We start from the raw sequence: 23,754 nt of genomic DNA, 5'->3' as shown, positions 1-23,754 counted from the left end.
TGTTTTAAGAAGTGACCTAGAAGAGTTCACTGACTCAGCTGACCTGTTTTAACATCTGTCTACGGTCCTTATGGTCCGTCGTTGCTGACCAACCACAGTTCTTGCGGTCTGTGTCGGCGCGTCTGGCTACACGTAGGCTGCAGCAAATATTCGACTGGGCTGTAAATGTCTGAAAGGGGTAACACAAAATTCACTGTTTGGTTTTGTTGTCACAGTTCGGTAAAATTTTGCTGCAGCAGGGAAAACAAAACAATTTTTTTTAAAGGGCCAGTGCATATCAATGTACATGTTTTCAGCATGTAAATCTGCCAGAATTAGCCTGAAAAGCTATTTTCCATCTGTAGTGCAGGTCGTCACAAAATACAAGGTAAAACAGTCAAACATTAAACATCATATTATAAGACACCGCAGTTTTGTAGGTAAGATTATGTAATTTAAAGTGCTGTTTATGCAGTAAAGTGCCATTCTAATAAAGTAAGTACAAATTAATTATTTTAATTTGAGTTTAATTTTAAAAAATGTGGAGAATTTGTTTTTTTATTATTTATTTTGAAAAATGTCGTGCACTCAAATATTGGCACATTGTCAATAAGAAAAAATAAATAACAGAAATAAAATGACACAAATGCTGTAAAGGTCAATATATACTTGTTCAAATCCACGCTGTAGCCTGACGCACACCTCCCCAAAATATGTAACTACACAAAGACAGCAAGGACTGTTATTGGTCGGCTTGGCAGCGTCGCATTTCCTCCTACGCAATTTCCGGCTCGTCCTTCATCTTCTTTCTCCACCATCTCAAAGGTCGTACACATCATCTCCTCCGACGCGTTCTCTCGTTTCTGCATTTTAGTAACTGCTGTTCAACATCTATAAGCTCCAACTCCAACATGACCTGCTCACTTTCAGCCACCGCTGTTTGTAGTATCTTACACCAACGAAGAGGAAGAACAAGAAACTCAACACAGCAGAACATAGAAACCCCAACGGCAACTAGCATTTTGTCGGCGCAGACGCCAACGCGCAAGTATAAAAGCACACAACGGCATGTAGCGCATGCAGAAGTTTAAACTGCGTTTAAGACTCTGAGCTGGTTGCTGCCCATGTGAAGGCACGTCGTCGAGGAGCTCACGCACTTTGACCACAGTATTCTCTACGACAGCGTGGCCTCATATCTGCAGCGATAAACACTCCTGCAGCATTAGTTATTAAGTTGGCATGGCTCAAATCTGCTGCCTGAACGCCTCGGGACGAACACACGTACCGTTACAACCTTAGAAAGTAGCTTATGATACTTTTTTATTCACCACAGTGAACTGATTTGTAACAACAAGATGTCTCTCGCTGCAAAAAAACCTCTTCTCAGTGTGATCGGGATCATTAAAAACAGATTTCTGTCTTATAGATTTTCATTTAAATCATCGATCATATCCTGAGCTTAAGTTATTGTGCACTATGTATGTTTTCCCCCTTCAGCTGCCCCCTCTGATGCAATTCACCTCTTCTGTCAAGTCTCCTCCCATCAGCCATCTGGTCGTCAGCCATCACACACACACACACAGACGTTTCATCGCAGCCTGTGGAGGCAGACATGCAGCGCTGCGTCTCCTTGTTCAGTCCTTCCACTCTCCTGAGGCCAACTAAACTTTTCAAGACTCTAATCATTTTTATTGTTTTTGACGTTTTTGTATTAAAGTTTTTTTTTCTCTTTTTGTGCACAACTTCTTTTCACAATAAAAATGATGCCCCCTATTTGTCTGATTCTGCAACACGTTCTCGCTCCTGACTCGTCACATATTGATACTTGGTCAAGGCCCGTTGGCCCCTTTTGCGCCATTTTTAGATGTTTAAGGTTCCGCGGTCAAGTTAGCAACGCTTAGCAACAATGCATATGCAACGTCTGGTTACACTTTCAAAATAAAACGCTAGCGTTTCGAAACATCAGCATTTTTAAACAGCACGTTATTAAAGTCGTGAAACGTTTGTTTGGTTTAGGCACAAAAAGGACTTCATGGTTTGGGTTAAAAATAACTGCGTAGGTCAGTTAACATGTAAGTTAACTTACGTCACTTGAGTAACTTACGCAATTTACGTAAATAGCGTAACTTAAATAAAAATATTTAATGTTGACTTTTTGTTTCACAATGGACACAAACCCCCGGTCTCCTGGTTCAAAGTCCAGCTTCTGGCCCTCCATCCACCTCCTTACTCAGTCTTTTCTGTTAAATATCACATTCTTCCCCCACTGCGCTGAACTATGACTCTTTTGGGATCCCAACACGTTCTCATCTCAGTGCGTCACTACTGACGCTTTCAGACAACGTGACAAAGCGTAATTATTTGACGCTAAAGGTACGCTTCAGCATCCGCATGAAACACCACCGTTTTCAGGTTGGATTCTGAGCTCTGCAGAATGTTGTTGTCTGTGTCAGTCATCCAGGTCAAAGTTATACAAGGAGGTTAAATCAAGACATTTTGCCTCTTATCAAAGAGGCTTCCTCAGTTCTAACCAAGCAGGAAAAGTGAAGCCAGTGCTGAAGCGCCTTAAACCTGCGTCCTCTCTAGCAGCCAGCAGGGGGCGACTCCAGCAGCTGCAGAAAGAAGTGCGATTGTATAGAAGTCTCTGAGAAAATGTTTCTACTTGTCAGCTGATTTATTCCCTCAGTAAACACTTTCCTGATGAGTTTCTGGTCTCAGTCGCTAGTTTCAAGTCTTCTTCAACACAGCATGATGTTCATTTAGTAAATTATGGTCCCATTTAGAGGAACATAGACCAGGAAGCAGGGGAGGCTTTAGGGCGGGGCTACAAGCTGATTGACAATCAGGATAGAGGCGACTCGTATCTGCTGCTCATTTAACCAGCACTGTTAAAAAAGCTTATTAGGAGATTGTAGATTTGCAGGGAATCCAGGGTCTCCAGGCTACCTTTATTACCAACAATAAACAACAGACACGAAGAAGCTGATTATTATTAGAGCATCTTTTACGATAAACAGCTGAGGAAGCTGCTGTTCACTCAGCCGACACAAACACAAAAACACTGATTCTCTCCTGATTCTCTCCCCGCTCCCCATCAAATCCTCACTTTCTGTTTGATTGAAGCTCAGATTAGTTGAGCTTCCATTTAAAAACCTGTTCATGCCTGTCGTCTCTCTTTATATCGGAGCAACTGAGCGGGAAGGTACGGCGCTAAGGAGAAACTGAAAGACAAAGAGTGGGAACCTTCTGTTACAGTTTCATCTGACATTTCTTTTGATTTCTGAAGCTCTGGTTGAATCCGTGGTGAGCTAAATTGTCTCAGGGGTTTTTTAAGAGCACAGAATGATTTCTTTATTTCCTCAACTGGCTATTTTTGGTCACATTTAATGTTTTCTTTCCGCTGGAGCCTGAACACCAGGAAGAGAAACCGCCGCTGCTCCTTTAGCTCTGATTTAATTACTTTTAAATTGCCCGGTTACCTTCGGCTGACTCCTGAAGGACAAAAAGGACAGTGTTGAAGTGGAAAATCAACATCTTTGTGATTGGGACTGACAGCAGTTTGTCCTCCAACTGTCCAGGAAATAGTTTCATCTAAGCAGAGAAACAATCACGTTTGTTAAAGAGGTGGTATTATGCTCATTCTTAAGTTCATAATCTTATTTAGAGGTTGTACCAGAACAGGTTTACATGGTTTAATTTTCAAAAAACACCATATTTTTGTCATCCTGCACATTGCTGCAGCTCCTCTTTTCAGCCTGTGTTGGAGGCTTCGTTTTAGCTATGGAGTGATACATCTTGTCTAGTTAAGGACTACCAGGGCCGGCAATGTTTCAAACGCTCAGCAGCCAAACTCACAATTTTAGCATGTATAGATGAAAAGCCAAGTCAGTAATCATGGTCAATAATGAATAAGTGTTATCTGCATACTTGTCAATCTCAACATCTTAGCCTAAATTAGGAGACCAAACCTATGGCCCTCCAGAAACTGTGTGTCAACCCAGAGACTGTTTTCTTGCATTGGTTTAGTTTCAATAGTGGAGATGACTGAAATGAAGGAGGGTCTGGTGGAAAAGTCTTCAGTTATGTAAAGAGGAACACAAAATTCAGGCAGCAGGTGACAATTCAAAATATAAAAAATGTATAGAATATAATGCAGTGAGGCTTTCAGACATTCTGTAGCTATTGCTTTTAAATAGCCAATATTTCTCCTGTAGATGAACTTTTCTAATTTAATAAAATCCCTGTCAGCACACATGCAGGCATGATTCAGTCTTCCCTTGTCTTTTGTGTCTTTTGCATGGGGGTGTGCATGTGGCACCTCAGATAAGTTAATTTTAATTAAAGACTTTAATAAATCCTGTTTTAGCAGGTTTTCTGCTTATGTTCAAACCTTTCTGCACATTCAGAATCTCTCCCACATCTGTGCTCTCTGACATGTCGAAAAAAAGGACTAAAATATAAAATATCAAGAGACTAACGTCATCATTTGATGAGAATTCATAAGATCTTTTAAGTCTACCCTCTGCTGTGCATTACTTATTACTCCGCTGGAATTATCCCCTTCAGACCGTTTGTGTTGCATGTGAAGCCGAAACCAACTGGAAAACACCACAAATCCACACACATGGTAACTTCAGCAGCTCACAGTCCCTAACAGAGCCAGGCTGCGCCTCAGATTTTAGATGTTTAAATCGCGAAACTCTACACAACGACACGACTCGTCACAACTGTCTGGACTCACAGCGCGGGCTGCGAGGTGCACTAATTACTATGATGGCGTACGCCGGTGTCACAGCAGCTGGGCCCAGTTCAATTGCGGCAAGTCAAAAACCTTCTCTTGCGGCGCCCCCTGACATTTTGCGCCTATGTCACGGGCCGGCCCTGAGGACTACTAGCCAATCAGAAGCAGAGTAGGGCGGGTCAGCGAGAAGCCGGTAAACAGCTCGGGTTCAGCTGTACGTGTTGCTGACCAGCTTGGCAACATGGACTGGAGCGAGAGTTTCAGAGCGGTGAGTTATTAATCTGTAACAAAAGGATCTTTCATCCATAAAGTTTTAGCTTTCATCCCGAAAGGGAAGCGACTGGACTACAAACGAGCTGTTTTCAGTTCAGAGCAGAGTTTTCTGTGGGAGATGGGAACTCCCTTTGGGCTTTTTCACTTTGCAAAAAGCGTAATACCACCTCTTTAAAACACCTTAGGATTGGAACACATGGATTGGAAAAACCTTTCTGCACGTCACCCTCCTACATTTTACTGCCTATAAGCACATGAGAACATGATATGACACGTTGGCATGTTTTTGTTTCCAGTTCATAATGGGAGGGAAAACTGGAGCAGGTTTCTGAGCAGAAAACAAACCAGTTGCTTGTTACGACAAAAAGAATTTGGACTACCTGAAGTGGTAACTTCGTGCTACGTAATGAGCTGCTCACAGGTTCCATAGTGTAGTGGGCATCACGTCTGCTTTACACGCAGAAGGACCTGGGTTCGATCCCCAGTGGAACCAGCACTTTAACAAATTTCCCCTCCTCAATTTCTGTCACAGGTTAGAACAAACAGGGTCTGCCGCCATCCCAGCTGCTCTGTGAGGCTGAACTTAACACTAGCAGTGTTGCCAAATCCAGCTGAGACACAAGTCCTTTAATCCTCAATATATTTTTCAGTAGCCTGACTTTATAATCGTCTTAATGTGGCTGTTGAAAGTCAGGTTTAAGATTTCTGGTTTGTGTGATTTCCATGTCGCCTACAAGAACCATCAACTTTTAAGGACTTTTGAAGCTTTGCTTTGCTTTTAAAGGCTTCGCCTTTCAAAACAATTGAGTTGGAAACATTACAAAGTGAATTACCTTGCATGCGCTAGAAATAAAAAGCTGCTGTTTACTTCTGTGTGAAGCCAAGGACCAATTGTTTCAGAAATTAATATGAATTAAAACAGTAAATCTGCCGCCGGTATCATTTTAATCTGCATGTGTGCCTCGTGAGGACAGAAAGAAGTCAAGTGTGATTCTTACTAACAGGAAAAAGGATAAAACTTCATATTTCACAAGCTTTACTCTCTGTAAGTATCTCAGAGGAGGTGAGGTATCTCTGACCCATCAGTAACGTTCATGCTGCTGTTACAGCTGCACATCTGCCCTCCCTGAACCCGAACCTGCTCCTGATTGTGTTAGATAGCACTCACAGCTGAAGCTCTACACCCTCCTGATCCGGTCTGCTTCCTGTAAGATGAGTCAGAGACAACACTGAGTGTACTGCGGTATTACCGAGAAAACCTGAGCGAGGTGCGAAGAGAGGGCGGGGGGGGGAGTCAAAATAAACAATCCAGTTGATTTCACTGATCGTCAAACGCTGACCTGGAAAACAACTCTGCAAAAATCGTCATCAGCAGAAAACCCATTTGCGCTGTGTTTCCAAGTTCAGCTGCAACGTTGTTTATCTGCAGCGACCTTTGACTGCCTCCGCAGATTAATCCTGCCTGCACACACATTTCATAATTCAAAGACATGATAATAGGCATTGTCATGAAGCAGCTACATGGCTTTATCATGGAATCTAGGCCAGATTAGAATATTCATTAGCTTTGCCCTTTTCAACCCCAGGCTGCAGGAGGAGGAGCTGATTCCACTCAAAGAAACACACAAACGCAGAATCCTTACAGATCAGGAGGTGGAAAGAAAATAATGTGAATCCACACCACAACCTGGGAAGGACAGAGTCTCTGCGTTTCCTTGTAGTTCTTCTGAGTCATGTGTCTCTTTGTAGACACAATTTAATTCAATATGCTCATGCCAATCACGTGTGTTTGGGTTAAACAATGTTGACAAAACGGAAACTTTGAGTCTCTCTGTGATTGTTTTCCATCTCTTTGAGCACACCACAGCACTGAGACGGCTCTTGTTAAGGTCTTCAATGACATCCATTTAAACACTGACAGTGGCAGAATTTCAGTCGTAATGTTTTTTGGATCTCAGTGCTGCATTCGACTTAATGGACAGGGACTATGTTGTGTCCATTATTAATCATACATCTGAGCTACTAAAAATGACTTATGGAGTTCCCCAAGGCTCCATTCTGGGGCCTCTTCTGTTTAACATATACACAACAAAATTTGTTTCCATAATTATGCAGATGACAAACAGATTTACATAACCGTCACACCAGGGGACTATGATCCCATACAAGCGCTGAGTGGCTGTATTGAACAAATTGGATGTGCCAGAATTCTCTTCAGTTTAACAAAGATAAAACTGAAGTCATTGTTTTTGAAACCAAGGAAGAATGATAGAAAGTCAGTGCTCAGCTTCAGTTGGTAATGTTAAAAACCACAAACCAAGCCACAAATCTTGGTGTAGTAATGCACTCAGTCCTGAATTGTATATCAATTTTATGTAAAGCACTTGAAATTGCCTTGTTGAAATGTGCTATACAAATAAACTTGCCTTGCCACTGTAGACTGACACTGAGTCTCTCTGTGGTCGTTTTGCTTCTCTTTGTAGACACTGAGTCTCTCTGTGGTCGTTTTGCTTCTCTTTGTAGACACTGAGTCTCTCTGTGGCCCGTATGCGTTTCTTTTTGTCGTACAGGCTTTATGCACCCCACCCCCAACCACCCCCATGGGACAGGAACACGGAGCAGGTAGTGGTAACCTGCACTAAACTGCCACTATCTAACACAGCCAACAGAGATTTTTAAAGCTTCTACATATCAGAATTTGCAGCTGCACAAACAACAGACCACATTATGTGCACATGTGGCTGCATTGTGTCATAATTATGTCGACTCCTGTTTTACAGATTGTAACAATGTCTGTCAGTAACATCGCCATTAAAGCTGCTCTGCGACGAGCAAATGGTGATTTACTCAGTGAACTTCCCTTTCCTCCTCCTCCTCCTCCTCCTCCTCGCTCCTCGGTTTCAGTTTCTCTGTCAAAGCAGATCACCCACTGACACACTGACCCAGAACCTGCAGCTCACTGCTGAAATATTCAACGCCTCACTGAGGAGAGGCCACGACTCTGACTGTCAGAGAGGATTCACTATGTGGGGCAAACGATGCACCGACACGTTCAGATGTTTGTCTGACATAAACCTAAAACTAATTAGATGCAGCACCTTCTACTGGAGACTACAGACGAGATCGCAGAGGTGAAAGTTCATGAGATTTAAAAACAAAATAATTTTTATATGAACATATAAATTCATTTTGTATTACAACAACTTTTCTTTTTCTTGCATTTATTCCAAAAGAACACAGAAAAAAAAATAGAAGAAGTAGAAGGAGAAGAACATTGGAGACTTGGAGCTGATCGGTTATAGTTAGCTGTCGGTAAGAAGAGGAGAAGCTCCAGCTGGAGAGAAACCTTATTAAATAATACAATACAACAAAACGCACACCCCATTCACACATTCAGACTCAAACATGGCTTCATTCACTGTGAACCGAACCTGCTGCTCAAAGACCCCTCAGGGGCCCACCTATGGGATGTGGGGAACAGGTTCAGATTTAAAATGCAAATGTATTTAAATGAAATGGAGGAAAAGCCACAGTTAACGACTCCCCTGTTCTCTGCGATCAAACTTCAACAAGCAATCGGTGCTTGAATAAGAAAAAGCACAGAACCTCATCAATCAGGAAATGAAATACTTTGTTGTATGCCAGTCCAGCCACAGCTGAGTATAATCTTCAGGTTCGTAAGAGACACGAGAGAGCCTGCCTCTTTTTATCTGACTTTTTCTCTGCATACTGGTAACATCCACACAGAAACATGCAGCAGGGCAGCTCTTAATACTGACCTGATGCTTTTAGCATCGTAGCGGCGTGGCTCTAGGGACGCCAATGTTGGTTGAAATATCTCAGCAGCTGTTTCATGGCCTTGAAATCTGGTTCACAGAGAAGATGAAACCCACTGACTTTGATAATCCTTAAGATTTCCCCTCTATAAACTTTGTTTTATCACCAAATACCTGCAAAACTAATGACATTCCCATCAGCCTCAGCTGAACGGTGCTTTCCCCTGCCCTTCCTGCCAATCTGTCTTCTGTCTGCTTGTTTTTCAGTTACCTGTTGATTGGGCAGGGGATCATCAGTGCCACCTGGGAACACCTGTAAACTTCCCACACCCTCCCTCTCTCCTTCCCTGCAGGCAACTCATGCCCACCCTACACTCCTGATTCCACTTTGTCTGAAAACGGTGTTTTATGAGTCAGGTTGTAACAAGACTGCGGTCGAAAAGTCAAATAAAACCTCCTTTCCTAACCACCTTTCCTCGACCTCGATGGAAAATGTCATGAGGTCAAGGAAAGATGTGAAGGAGAATTCAGAAGGACCCTTTTCTAGGCGACGTGATGATGCGGCGGCGGATGTTACTGACGTGACCTGCCGTGATGAAACTACAGTGTCCACACTACAAACAGCGCCTCTCTGACACTGCGCCCCCTGCTGTTTTAATGCAGGCCGTCTACAGGTGGACAACACGGTGGAATATTAGCTTCATAATGAAGATAGCAGAAAGGCCTGTAGGGTAGCAGTGACCAGATAATGGAACAACATGAATCTTAACGTGCAGCTCTGTGATAAAATACGATTTTACCCACAGCCCATAAAAAAAAAACTATAATCGAAAATCAATCAGTGGCGGTCAGCGTTGATAACGTGGCAGGTCGCCACAAATAAATCCACGTGTGGGAGACACTGAAATAATACATTACATTTACTGGAGAGGTCGACAGCTTGATCATTGCCTTTATTAAGGCGAGGGTGTCGGCATCTGAAGTAAAATAATTAATGATATTGCTGAAGGCTGGAAATACATAACGTGAGCCTCCACGCTGCGACATTCTCCTCACTTTGAGCATTTTACCAGCTCGCATGTAGGTCTCAGGTCAAGACATGTATTAGAGAGTTATGGCATCAGAGAGAAAAGGCTTAACAGCCAGAGGTAACTTGATCCACATCCTTTATCCGTCATGGTCGGGGTTTCTTTTTTTATTGTAGAAAATTCTAATACAACACTTTATAGCTTATTTCAGCATTCGGACACATAAAACGGTGCCGAAGGAGCTTCAGATTACAGCGAAGCCAAAAGAAAGAAGGAAACTGTGAGAGTCTCGTTCAGGAATCATAATGTGCGTCTGGATAGCAGCACTTTGCTAAATGTGCTCAATGGGTTTTATGGTTTAGAGTTTAAGAACGTGCAGCGCTTTAAGTGTTGCTGCCGCAAGGAATTGTGGGACGGTATTCTCTCCTTTCCTTTGGTAAAGGACGGTCCGGTGTACCCAATGCTAAAGGAGATAAGGAAGCGTTTAGAGAATTCGACCAGCTCTTATCATGGCTGCCACTGAAAGACTTCGGGGTCACTTCTCTCAGTGAGGAACCTTCCTGAGCAAAAAAGACTTTTCCACCGCAGCCTAAGATGGTGAACGTGGTAAACATTATACCTCCCAAACATGAGCATGTTAGCGTTGTCCTTGTTCGCATGCTGATGCTGAAGTGCAGCCTCACAGAGCCGTTAGCATGGCTGTAGAAGGATTTACAGTTGTATTTTACAGTCGCATTCTAAATCCAATCAAACATTGAGTGTGCACTCAACATATACTCGGGCGTTTCTGTCATCCTGCTCTCCTCCATAATTCATCAGTTGAGCTGAGCAGAAGGCAGCAACATAAGGAAACACATGAGGGACGTAGAAGCTGCCTCCCTGAAGGGTTGGACCGGGTGGACGCTGCGGCAGCGAGAGGAGGCATTAACATGAAGAAGCAGGCAACATGGTGAGTGGATCCCTCAGGGCCGTGATGGATGGAGGACAGGAAGGCAGCGAGCTGAGCCTCGAGGATGCTGAAGAAAGAGCTCTCTGGGACGGAGGAACAGCTCAGACAACCGACTGCAGCTGAGCTCGAGTAAATCCAACTGAACTCCACTACAGAGAGTTATTACAAACACCAGGTTTAATCTGTCTTTTGTCTTTCCAGTCCTTCAGTCCACACACACAAACACTCCCTGCTCATGTGCTTCTTACTCTGCTGTCTGTGTATTTCGGTTCAGTGTGAATCTGAACATATGAAGTTATTCCAGGTGCACTTCTATTAAAATGTCTCTGTCCCAAAGAAACAAGAGGACTGTGATGATTTAAAAAACTACTAGATACCAGACTTGTTTATTTCGTTGAAAGCGACGTGGACACGGAGCACAACAGCTTAACCTCCCTGCAGCTGGAGAGAAAACGTCATTTCTGGAGTCAGCAATAAAAACCTTTTCTGGTTTTATCCTAATGTGAAACTGTCATTTCATTCAACTACACCTGCACGTACATGTTTTCTATTTTAATTTCCAAAAAAGCCTCTTTGATTTATTTTTGTTCTGTTTGTTTCATATAACTTCAGAGGTTTCCCTCTTCAACCACAGCGTGCCTCCACTTTCAGCTTTCTTTCACAGCTGGAGCTCTTCAGTGATCTGTTGTCAGATTACAGAGATCAACTGAACCAACGCTCAAACACGAGTGACGGGACGACCTGAAGACAGCGCAGAGGAGACAGATCTCTTCATGTGGTTGTCAATCTTGTAAATACATATAAATATATATTTATAAGTGGTGTCAATCGATTAAAAAATGTAATCACGTTACTGACAATAACAAGCCGAGAGTAAAAAACAAATGCATGTGTTGTGTTGGAGTAAAGAAATGATGATAAACTTGTCCTCTCAGCTAAGTTTTGATGATTTAAAATAGATTAGAATTAGAATCTCTCAATATGCTGAGTAACAAAGCCTCAAGAAGGGCTCAGCATTGTCTTAATGAATTGCAGCCTAAAGCCTGGTTCACACTACAGGATTTGAAGCCAGATTTGCCGCTCGGCCGCTCGATCGGCGGTCGCCAGTTGTTATGTGTGAACTACTCAACAACGCATCAAAACGGCTCCCCGACGCAGTCATGTGGTGTGAACGAATTCAAGAATCCCGTCACAAGACGGCAAGTTGTTGTGTAGCCTGCACGAGCCTTTAATTGGCAGACAACCACATAAAGAACAGTTACAAAGTAATGTCCGCCCTCTTTGCCGTTTTACTGCCATACAATTCATGAACGCTTGTGACAATAGTTCCCCTCGAAGGTGGCTTGATCTCCAACAATCGAGATGGGCCTGCGCTGGAATTACAGGAGGAAGCTGAGGTCAAACTTGGTAATATAATAAATTTGCGTTAAAAGTCTAATCACAAGTAGAGAATACACAGTATATATCCTGACTGATCCAGCTCCTCAGTGTGTCAAGGAAAGAGGACTGGATCGAGCGGATGTGCCGTACCGTGACTTCAGAACGAGTTTAGAGTCGTTCACGTTTTGCACACTGATGTCATTTCATTTCAAACAGAACCAACTGACTTGGCTCCCGATAAATTCTACATGCAGTAGCCCATAATCACAAAAGGAAAGCAGCTCTTTGGTTTTCATTTAAACACCATAACAGGATTTAGAGCTTCAAGTCTTGGATACATGGATTTGGTCGGATAGGTCGCATCTGTGAGCTGCCATCTTTAATCTTCCTCACTGATACTGTCTGGGTTCAAGTCCGGGCTTCAGCTGGGCCACTAGAGACCACTCTTGGAAAAGTCCTTGTTATTTTTGAGCTGGACTGAGCTCCTGGGAACGTTACAAGCTTTAGAAACACTTAACCAGATGTGTGCATCGAATGTGATTGTGGAGACGTACTGACAGTTTTTGCTCTAACATCCACTGTGAACTCTGGGACATTAATAAATCACATCTCGGATCTCTTAACTCAGTGTGAGAAACAACAATAAACATAAAGTTTTAGTAACTTGGACTTCCTCAGGGACTCATTCAGCACAAGTTGCTGGTCCAACCAGGACACATGAGCACGTGGGCGGGAGGAGCTGGGAATCAAAGCACCGACGCTGAGATTAGCGGACGACCTGTCGCTCAGTACAGGTAACATTTCCCTTTGTTTCTGGTACAAAGCCACTTCAACTTCAGACAGTAAAGTTCTGGTTCCACTGGGGATTGAACCCAGGACCTTCTGCGTGTAAAGCAGATGATGACCACTACACTATGGAACCTCTACCGTTCCTGCTGGCCTACATGAACATGTACATATTAACATTGAACATATTATGTGTGATCCATGCACGACTGCAGCTGGGGGCTCCCCGCAGCACCACGCAACTTTCTAAATTCTTCCCTCTCATGGAGAAAAGAAAAAGGTCAGGTCGCAAACACAGCCGCAGAAGGGTATAATTGTAGCAAAATGTCATATGATAATAATAATTATTATTATAATAATAATAAGACAAACATGCCTGATACTTTCACAGTCGGCCTACATGCTTACAGCTATTAATGATTCAGCAGAAAGAATCACAGTCTCCCCTCCATCCTGTCAGCAGCGCACTTGGTGTTAATTAGAAGGACGGCCATTTTATTCAAACCAAGTGATAAATATGCTAAATAGAGTATGATGAGCTGGATACCATATTGTGCCAGACAGATTTTACTTTAACAAGAGAGTATTAAAATACTCCTTTGTCTGTTTTATTATTTATTTAATTATGTATTGATTTGTCACCGGGCCGGACAGGGGGGCAGACACGGGGATGGGGGGGCACAAACAGACAGCACAGAGAAAGGACAAGACCTGTAAGAGAAGGGGGATGGAAGGTGGGGACAACAGGGAAAAGCAGAGGGAAACACCAATTGCAGAAAGCAACGAAAACTGCAATAGAACAGAGAGGGGGCTTGGGGAGGAGAAAAACAACAACAACAAACAAACACAAACAAAAAAACAATAAAAATAATAATAATAGTAAAAGACAACCAGCCGAACAGCAGCAATAAACAGCTGACATAGTAAGACAACTAAGAGAGAAATGAAAACAAGAAACAGTCACACACACTAAATAAGCAACACAGCACAGCCACGAGAGCTGGAATAATAATTAATTTAAATAAGTAAGTGAAAGAAAAGCATCAGGAATAATTCTACCAGGGACAACCTAAATTTGTTTGTGTCTGTGTGTGTGTGTGTGTGTGTGTACATGTGTGTGCGCATAAGCCTGTTAAAGAATGTAGTTGTTAGTGAGAGTAGGACGCCACGACTGTGCCACACCGACCCCAGCAACAGGCAGGCAAGAACCCCAGTAGCCAATAGGGGTGGGAGAAAGAAAAAAAAATAAAAGACTCTCAGATGCACCGCGATGCAAATGTAGAAGACCCCGACCCAACCAACAGACGCCCCCCACAAAAAATAAAATAAAATAATAAAAAATAAAATAATAAAAATTTATACATATAAATACGACCATCCAAATGCCAGTTGACAACACAATGCAGATGGAACGCAAGAGACGTAACCCGCGGGAGGGCAGTGCCCGACCGACCGCTGCGCGCACACAACATAGACCAGTGCTCCCCCCGAATCACCACCCCACCGCCGCACAGCGAACAACCAAAACGCCCAAATGCCACGCAATCATCAACACCAATGCACAAGTGACGAGCCCAACACGCGCACTGCGCGAGAACGGCGACACCCAATGCCCAGCAGCCCCCCGCGAATCCTGCGTGAGAGGTCGGCAAACGAGAGAGAGAGAGATCGCCAGAACACAACAGCGAAAGCCAGCGGAGAGAAACACCAGCAGCAAGTCCCAGCCCGGCAGCAAACGCGCCGCGCAGGTCACCGTGCATCTGCCAATAAAAGTCCGCCGCCCCCACCAACCGCCGGAAAAACTAAGGCCGCCGGCGCCAGCCGACATCTCCCATGCCCAGCAGGCCACCAGGCCACCGTGCAACACCAGCCAAAACAGCAACGAGTCAAAATCAACCAGCTCAGCTGCATGCCGCCAACAACCCACCCACCCGTCAAGGGCCGAGGACTCCAGGCACAAACCCAGAACAAACCGGAGCACAGCCCTGCCCACACTGCACATCCCGAAAACTAACTATATACCTCAGTATCCAGAGGGGTCCGACAACTGGCCGACAGAGAAATGGGGAAGCACGGATCCGAGGCCAACGAAGCAAAACAGGGACGCAAACTGGTCCCTCCAAGCCAACGAGGAAATGCCCCCCCCCGACTCCAATGCACAAACTAAACGCCCAGCAGCCATTCAGAGACCCTGCCCAGGGAAAAACACAATGCATCAAGATGCATCGACAATCGCCCCACAATCCCACCGCAGCCCACCAAACCGCAATCGGATCAACCCGCGCAGAGACCCCCACCCCCAGAAGCCAGGGTACCCTGCGCCCCCCAAAAGCGCAAAGGACCCAAGACCGCATGTCCAGGGGGAAGCTGTACCCCGCCCCAAGGAAGAACAGCAGAAAGCCGTGCCGGGAAGCTCCCCGCCGCCAGGGAGCGATAACGCGGGAGAACCAGGCCAACGGTCCCCCAGCCCAGCCAGAGGCATCCCTCCCCAGAGTGCAGGCAGAGCCAGCAGCCCCGGAGGCCGATCTCATCCCCGGACGGGGGCCCAGCCCCCCCAAGGAGGAGCACCAAAACCTACCCCGACAACACCGGCCATGTGCCCCATATATATCGTTAACTGTGTATCCTTCTAGCTACATCAGTTTGTATTCCTCAGAAGTCAGCAAAAGTTGTAGGAAGCTATATTTCCAAATGTTTTTACATTTCTTGGCATTTTTAACATTTTCCTGAACAACGTTTGGGTAAAGAAGATGACTTTCAGAGATTGTTTACTGTAACCAGCTACCTAATAACCCTGACAAAACATTTCTACATCAAGTTACATGCCAGAGCTCGACAATAACGGTCTCTAATGTTCTCTAATCTGTATCAAGTGGCAGCCTCTGGGTCTGAAAACCACGCAGACAGAAGTAAATTGTTTTGTTAACCTTTTTGTTTTTATAACGTTAACTATGATTACATTTTGTTTAGTTTTTTTATATTCAGGATGTATTTAATAAACAATTAAACATGTTAAAAGAATAAAAGAATAACAACTTATAAGTCTTTGGTTTTGTTGTGACACTGATAAATAACTTTTGGAGGGAGGGCCAATAAGTTTCAAACCCACTGGCCCAGTTGCAAAGAAGTTTAACGTTGAGCCCTGCAGAACAAGCTTCAGTATTTGATACTAGTATTTATTGTTTATTGTTGTGTGCTGCCATCATTCAGCTGCTACTCAAGAAGTTGGGATTTTTTCATATGAGTTCACAAGTAGGAAATCCCCCATGTGGGGGGGCAGGGTACTTTTTCTAGTTGGAGGTGAGGAAAGCAGCTCTTTGGTTTTCATTTAAACACCGTAACAGGATTTAGAGCTTCAAGTCTTGGATACATGGATTTGGTCGGATAGGTCGCATCTGTGAGCTGCCATCTTTAATCTTCCTCACTGATACTGTCTGGGTTCAAGTCCGGGCTTCAGCTGGGCCACTAGAGACCACTCTTGGAAAAGTCCTTGTTATTTCTGAGCTGGACTGAGCTCCTGGGAACGTTACAAGCTTTAGAAACACTTAACCAGATGTGTGCATCGAATGTGATTGTGGAGACGTACTGACAGTTTTTGCTCTAACATCCACTGTGAACTCTGGGACATTAATAAATCACATCTCGGATCTCTTAACTCAGTGTGAGAAACAACAATAAACATAAAGTTTTAGTAACTTGGACTTCCTCGGGACTCATTCAGCACAAGTTGCTGGTCCAACCAGGACACATGAGCACGTGGGCGGGAGGAGCTGGGAATCAAAGCACTGACGCTGAGATTAGCGGACGACCTGTCGCTCAGTACAGGTAACATTTCCCTTTGTTTCTGGTACAAAGCCACTTCAACTTCAGACAGTAAAGTTGTGGTTCCACTGGGGATTGAACCCAGGACCTTCTGCGTGTAAAGCAGACGTGATGACCGCTACACTATGGAACCTCTACCGTTGTGTGCAGAAGGTTTCCATTGAGTCTGCTGTCTTCTATTTACATCTGATTGACTTACAGATCTCTCCATATAATCAATGCAAGGTTTGGCAAAGGTCTAAATACTTACTTAAACGACAGTTTAGATTTTTTTCTAAAAGTTGCTGAAATGTGTTTCCACTTTAGCTGCAGAAATTGTTTATTTTACACGACTGACGCTGCTCGATCAACAGCTGAGTCAGGAAAGAAGAGGGTATAAATATAAAAAGCCTCCTTTATACATGTTTTGTGGAAGGAAATGCATTCATCATGTTTTTTACTGGCAAACAGTGTGAACATGTTTGCAGAACTGCTGAGGCTGTGTCAGGCGTCAGTCTGCAGATACAGAAAGACTCTCCAGCTCTCCTCCAGGCTGCAGCAGGTACAACCAGTGCTGTCAGAAACTAATCTCTGCTGCTTCACTGTGTCTGAAAACTGTTTTAAAGCTCAGAAAGACATAAAATACCAAAGAGGTAGAGAGTCCGTCTTCCTTGGAGTCTCAGCAGAGATTACAGCTCCTACATCTTATAATTGTTCGGAGCGAGTGGCTCCTCGTACCAATTATAGCGCATTAGCAGCAGCCGCCAAAGTCATTTCATCACCGCTCATTGGGGAGCTCAAAAAATAAAAATAAAAAACTCGCCTTCCTCTCGCTGCCTTCAGTCGCCCGCAGCAGCAAATGAGGATTTAAGATGGAGGAGATAAAATGAGATTTAAGGATTAGACAGAGAGATGTGAGTGAACTCTTGGTGACTTGTTTTAAAATGACAAGAGGAAGCGAGTACTGCTGCTGCTGACAGAAACACGGGGAAGATGGTTTAAATAAAGCCACACCAGAGAGAATCTTAGATGGCGTTAGCTGCATGTATTAATGATTCATATATCCAGTACATTTTATTATACTTCTGCATATTTTATCCCCATTTGGCGTCACTGAGCTGCACCTGTGTTGAATAAAGTTTTGGGCGTGAGTGTGAATCACGACAGGAAATAGCATCACCACAACGTTTTGACCTTTTCTCTTTACAGCGAATAAATATCACCTGCGTAAAGTTGGGGGAAATAACTCTGATGACATCATTATGACATCATTAGGGCTATTTTTACCCTGTTCAACAATTGTTACCGGCTGAGGAGGTAAAAGGACTTAACACACAGTCATGTGTGAAAATGTAGTTCTCCTTTAACAAAATCAGGAAGTATAAGGAGCATTTTTTGGAAATCATCATTCATACAGCACTTTTATGCAAAACACCTCCTACCGCTGGTCCAGCCAGGACACATCAGTACGTGAACAGGAGGAACCAGGAATCAAACCGCAAGTCCGAGATTAGTGGAGCAGTCGCTCAGCACAAGAAGGAGCTGGTTCCCATCACCTGGGGTACAAAGCTGCATCTGCATCTTCAGACAGTAAGACCAAAGTTGGGGTTCTACTGGGGATTGAACGCAGGACCTTCTGCGTGTAAAGCAGATGTGATGACCACATCTAGAAGTCCGGGCTAGAAGTCTGAACAAGGCCTCAGTTGACTCCTCAACTGATTATAGTAGAACCCTGGTTCCTCTGGGGAACGACCTCACTGTGACATCATCATTACCCTATTCAGCGATTTCTACAGGCTGAGGAGGACTAACCAGGACCGGTAAACTGTCATGTGTAAAATCAGTGGAGTTCTCCTTTAAACTAAAGAATCAGGAACATTTTCATCATTCATACAACACAAGTTACTGGTCCAACCAGGACTCCTCAACACGTGCAGCCAGGAATCAACACTGAGATCAGTGGATAATCTCTCGCTTTCGGTACGAAGCACTATGATAACACTATGACCACCTGAAGGTGTGCTGTGATGTAGGGAACCAAGACGTTAGCAGATCCTCTAAGTCAGTGGTCGGCAATAGGCGGTCCGCGGGCCAGAACCGGCCCGTCAGCAATAATATTTGGCCCGCCGTCAGATTGCTTTGATTGCAGAAAAATAAAAAAAATAAAAAAATAAAAAGATTTGGCTTGCACACAACTTGTTTGTCCAGCACATCCTACAGATGCATGATTAGATCAAGAACTGGGGAATTTGGACACCAACAGTGGCAATGCCAAATTCTAACTTTGTTGATTTCACAAAACAACAAGGTCATGGTTCCACTGGGGATTGAACCCAGGTCCTTCTGCGTGTAAAGCAGACGTGATGACCACTACACTATGGAACCACCTGCTCCAAAAATATCAACAGAGATGTTGAAATAAAGATTTTTAAGCAGCCAGAGCGTCTGGACTGAGAAGCATCTGCAGAAATCTGAGCATACTCGCATTTCAAACCACCTCCATGTGTGGCTCTGATCTGATATGCAACAGATGTGATGACACCACACTACTAGCGTTTTAGCTGCGTTTCAGAACTGATCTCTGTCTGAGACAATATGTAGAAATCTGAGTAGAATCACATTTCAAGCCACTTCCAAATCAATCATGTGTTTTTTTTTGTTGTCTACGATAATATCACGTGGAGAGGAGGAGCAAAGAATCGAAACCCCAACTAGTGTTGTCAAGATACTAGTTTTACCACCCCTCTGTACTGTCACTTTCATATAGGGTTGTTGTTTTTTTGCCAGCATCCAATCACAAGTGACTAGAACTAGCCAATCACAGCACAGTAGGGCAGGACACGTCGAAACTCAATTGTTTTTTGGGTCAAAGCTACATCTGCAGACAGTAAGATTTATCAAAGTTCAGGTTCCACTGGGGATCGAACCCAGGTCCTTCTGCGTGTAAAGCAGACGTGATGACCACTACACTATGGAACCTCTGCAACCATATCACCTACCGGGCTGCAAAAACATATAGCACCACTGCAGAACATTAAACATTTTAAGAATTGAGAGCTGTTTAAAACGCATTTAAAACAGAATATCTGTACTTAAATTTTATGTTAACGTCTATGTGCATTGAGAATTGTGTGTAGTTTTGGAAGAAAGGCGTGGGTTTGAACTGCAGTCTGAGTGTAAAGCAGGAAATGTGCTTGTATTTTAGCAGAATTGTTTCAGGAGGTTGGTACAGGAATTACAGATTGTGGTCATTGTGGCTCCTGTTTCAGTGTTACTGTGTAAACAACTGACAAACAGAATTTAAACTTCAAAGATTAAAGTTTGTGCTTTATGTTTTTTAGGTCAGAGTGTTACAGTGTTTGCTTTCTGAGTGAGAACTGAGTTTATTTTCAGACATGTATGAAGTGTTTTGAGTGAGTTTTGGAGGTGAGATTAACTGTTTGGCCAAGATGCATGTTGGTAACGCTGACTGTGTGAGGCGTTTTATAAAAGTGGCTTCTGCTCTGACTGATGCAGGTTAGCAGTCGGAAAAAAACAACTGTATGAGAGAAAATCTGTCACATTTCAAAGGGGTAAAATGATTTCCAGACGACGCCAACACTGTGTGAGGCTTCATCCAAATTAGATAAATCAAGTAGGGATGAACTTTACTGTCAGTGTTTTGTCTCTGCGACAAACCGACTCACAACCAGCAATGTATCCCTCCACCACCACAGCTCAGCTACTGTACTAGCAGTGCGTACTGATTTGGCCTAAATGTAGTATGCAAACAAAAGGAAAATCTGCAGTATGCCAAAAATACCCTGTTGTTGTAGTGATCGGACCAGTCTACCTCGCATACTGTGTCCGGAAAACGGCTAAGCACACTGCAAAATAAACTGATCTAACAGTTTCATACTGCATACAGCTATGAAACGCAGTATGCATTATGTAGTACGCGCTGCATACTGCGGTCGCCGATACTACGCAGTAGGTGGTTCCGAATATAGCCAGAGAGAATTTCGTGCAAAAACTAAAACTCCTACTCAGTGTCATGGGTCGTTGGTGTGGCCCAGTGGTCTAAAATGCCAGAATTTAGATAAATATTACATTTTAATATTAAATTATATATTAATTAATTCCTCTTAAAGGAACAGTTCACCATATTGGGTAAAACGCTTCTTCACGTTCGAGCAAGAGAACCATTCCTTTACAACTGTGCAGACAATGCCTCTAATCTGAAGTTCATGAGTGGTTTTCATAGCACAAGGTTTTCATAGGAGTACAAACACACAAACACACAAACACACAAACACACACACACACTCCTGTGGTCTCCTGCTAGTTGTTTCCTGTCTAACCACAGTAACGTTCTCTGCCACCTCAGACAGCAGCAGCTTATCACCAGCAGCCAAACACAACCGACACACCGCTGCTGCTGAAGCAGCTCCCAACACAGTGTTCGTCAGGTATCTGAGCCGGGGGAAGTACCACCAGGCAACCAAACACGCTGCTGTAAAGGCGTCTGTGGTCACTGAGTCCCCGCTTTGCTTTTATCTGGGAGCGTTGGATCTCCAAGCTTAAGAAGTCATTCTTCGCCTGTCCTGTCGACACAACACTGCTGCTAGTGCATTTGTTGGGGACTATTTTCAGCGGCGGATGAGTCCACATATGGTGCTCCAGTGAGTATTTGGGGCAGCAGGACAGTGTCTGTGGGACTGAGTCTAAATAAACGCCACACAGATCACACCATCCCCTCCCGCGCTTATTAAATATATTAAATAGGTGGTTTGAGCCTCTTGGAGATCCAGTTGGACTCCATAGTGAGAAAGAAACATGCTGCTCAGCCTTCTGTGCAGCCTCCCCAAACCACATACACACATACTTCCACACACACACCATCCCCCTCCTGCCCTCGGGGCCCCCATATGGACCCGATGGATGCGCCTTTTCAAAGCTGCGTGCACAGACATGAGCAAAAAGCCCTGCACATGACAAACAGTACAGTGCACCAGCAAGGTACTGTGCATGGTAAAAATATGTAGAGTGCAGTGCAGCATGGGGAGTTCATATAAAACAAGTCAGGTGAAACAGTAAGGTTGTGAAATTCAATCCAAGCTGGACATTTAATTATAACTTTCAGTCAATCAGACACTTTTGATTATTGGAGGTAAGAAAACGTTGTTTTCTTGTGCAACTCTGGAGGCAGAGTTTTTACAGGAACTGCTAGACTGTTCAACATCACCTTCATACACAAGTTCTGTTTTAAAATGAATACGATCTCCGTCTACGCCAGCGATTTAGAGTTGATCTCCGTCTATATTAAAACAACTGAAAACGCACATCTAGTGGCCGTTCACCTACACTGGGCGTGCGTTTGCCGGTGTAAACATGAAGCAGATGGTCTGTTCTGTAGTTACAGAAGATTTGGCGAAAGAATAAAGTACTGCAGACGAAGAAAAGTAAACGGAGACGTGCACAGTACAAGTGTAGGCTGTGAGTCAGAATATTGTAATAAAAATACCAAGTCAAAAACTCTGTCAGTAGCATCATGTTTCTGCTTTGCATGACTTGAGAACCAAACATAAGCGTCTGCGTCATCGTTTCTAAAGTCCTCCGTTTTTGCCCGTCTTCACTAAAATGCTACTGGAGCTTTGAAACGAAAAACGGGGTTGGCAGCATTTTCAAACCTCTCCGTTTTAAGTCTTCATTTTCACCATTTTAGTCTGGACGGGAGGTGCAAACATAGCAAAGGGTCTCTGTTTTAAAACCAAAACGCAGTAGTATGGACGGGGCCCTAGACCCTGTTTTCCTATGTGTCCAAGTGACGAACAACAGTTTTTGAAACTGATCCAGTACTGAGCGAGCGACCTGCAGTCGGCCGCAGCGCATCGAAGCTGTAATCAAAGTCGTCCTTGCCACCCGTCAAATTACGTCCACTGAAGAGCTTGTTTTTGTGGCTGACAGGCTCAGATCGTTATTGTAAATGTCTCACAACTTTATGGAAAGGATCCCTGCAGAGAGAGCAAGATCCTTTTTGTTCAGCCAGAAACAGTCAAAGCCACCACATCTGTCACTGCAGCCCCCGTGTTCTGCAAAGTATAATTCATGTTTTTGTCAAGCGAGTGGGGGATTTCAAAGCGATATTGGTGGTTGGTTTTGGTCCAGATTGAAAAATACAGAGACTCGATAAGTATTGATAGAAAGAAGCCTCTCACAGAAGTCCCACTGTGTTTTATTCCAACAGTGACTTACCACATAAGCAAGGTTCCATAGTGTAGTGGTCATCACGTCTGCTTTACACGCAGAAGGTCCTGGGTTCAAACCCCAGTGGAACCAGCAGTTATCTAATCTGAAGTAGAATCAGAAAGGAAAGCTGAACTGAATTTTCTCTTTAAGCAAAACACTCTCTTAAAGGGTAAGTGTCAAAAAGCAAATACAGACTAACAGTCTTTGGGATATAATTTAAATGTTACAGTTAGTTCAGCACCACATTTAGATGCAGATCACTCTTTTACACTTGCTGTTTCATAGGGATGGTAACGCATGCTTTTAGTGCGACAGACCAGGGTTCAACTCCCCACTGTGACACATCCACCAAAGTGTCCCTGAGCAGAGGCGTACGACCTCTGACACATATAGCAACTGTAAAGTGCTCTGGGTAAAGATCAGTTAAATGTATGTATGCATTAGAGAAATCCTTTATCAGAGGTTCCATAGTGTAGTGGTCATCACGTCTGCTTTACACGCAGAAGGACCTGGGTTCAATCCCCAGTGGAACCTGCCAGTAACTTATATGATGTTGAATCAAAAAGAGAAAGTCTCTTTTTCAGCATCCGGATGAGTGACACGTTGGAGGTACTAGGTTTTCATGCAATACCCACAAGAGACTGTGTGCGCGCGCAGAGGCCTCGGGGGTAAACACAGCTCGGTGACAGTGCGGTGTGCGTGTTATCTCTGCACTAACTGCTGCTCTGTTCTGCAGACAGATGAGATGCTGAAGGACTGAAGATACTCCAACTGTGAACATGTCTGTGTGTGATTTCATCTCTTTGTTCCTCT

General features: G+C 43.9%; 1 protein-coding gene and 7 non-coding genes across 8 annotated transcripts in view; 3 read left to right on the top strand and 5 right to left on the bottom strand.

Moving 5' to 3' along the window:
- The window catches only part of LOC119890352 (nuclear receptor ROR-alpha A-like), a 53,819-nt gene extending 44,925 nt beyond the window's left edge, over nt 1-8,894 (bottom strand). Inside the window, exon 1 of the mRNA XM_038701593.1 lies at nt 8,773-8,894. Within this exon, the coding sequence (XP_038557521.1) occupies nt 8,773-8,788 (16 nt within the window). The 5' untranslated portion in view covers nt 8,789-8,894. The remainder of the gene's footprint in view (nt 1-8,772) is intronic.
- Nucleotides 5,414-5,486, top strand: trnav-uac. The gene has a single exon. It is a non-coding gene; the product is annotated as a tRNA-Val (tRNA).
- Nucleotides 8,895-12,977: 4,083 nt separating the features above from the next.
- On the bottom strand, nt 12,978-13,048 carry trnav-uac. Its single transcript has one exon. It is a non-coding gene; the product is annotated as a tRNA-Val (tRNA).
- Nucleotides 13,049-16,794: 3,746 nt separating this feature from the next.
- Nucleotides 16,795-16,867, bottom strand: trnav-uac. The gene has a single exon. It is a non-coding gene; the product is annotated as a tRNA-Val (tRNA).
- Nucleotides 16,868-19,025: 2,158 nt separating this feature from the next.
- On the bottom strand, nt 19,026-19,098 carry trnav-uac. Its single transcript has one exon. It is a non-coding gene; the product is annotated as a tRNA-Val (tRNA).
- Nucleotides 19,099-19,619: 521 nt separating this feature from the next.
- On the bottom strand, nt 19,620-19,692 carry trnav-uac. Its single transcript has one exon. It is a non-coding gene; the product is annotated as a tRNA-Val (tRNA).
- Nucleotides 19,693-22,958: 3,266 nt separating this feature from the next.
- Nucleotides 22,959-23,031, top strand: trnav-uac. Its single transcript has one exon. It is a non-coding gene; the product is annotated as a tRNA-Val (tRNA).
- A 371-nt stretch (nt 23,032-23,402) lies between these two features.
- trnav-uac lies at nt 23,403-23,475 on the top strand. Its single transcript has one exon. It is a non-coding gene; the product is annotated as a tRNA-Val (tRNA).
- The last annotated feature ends 279 nt before the right edge of the window (nt 23,476-23,754 follow it).

The sequence above is a fragment of the Micropterus salmoides genome, unplaced genomic scaffold (genome assembly GCF_014851395.1).
Source record: "Micropterus salmoides isolate LMB-PRFRI ecotype aquatic unplaced genomic scaffold, ASM1485139v1 Ms_hic_scaffold_6, whole genome shotgun sequence".
Lineage (NCBI taxonomy): Eukaryota > Metazoa > Chordata > Actinopteri > Centrarchiformes > Centrarchidae > Micropterus > Micropterus salmoides.
Note: the sequence above shows the minus strand (reverse complement) of the source record. Positions and strands in the feature narration are given on the sequence as shown.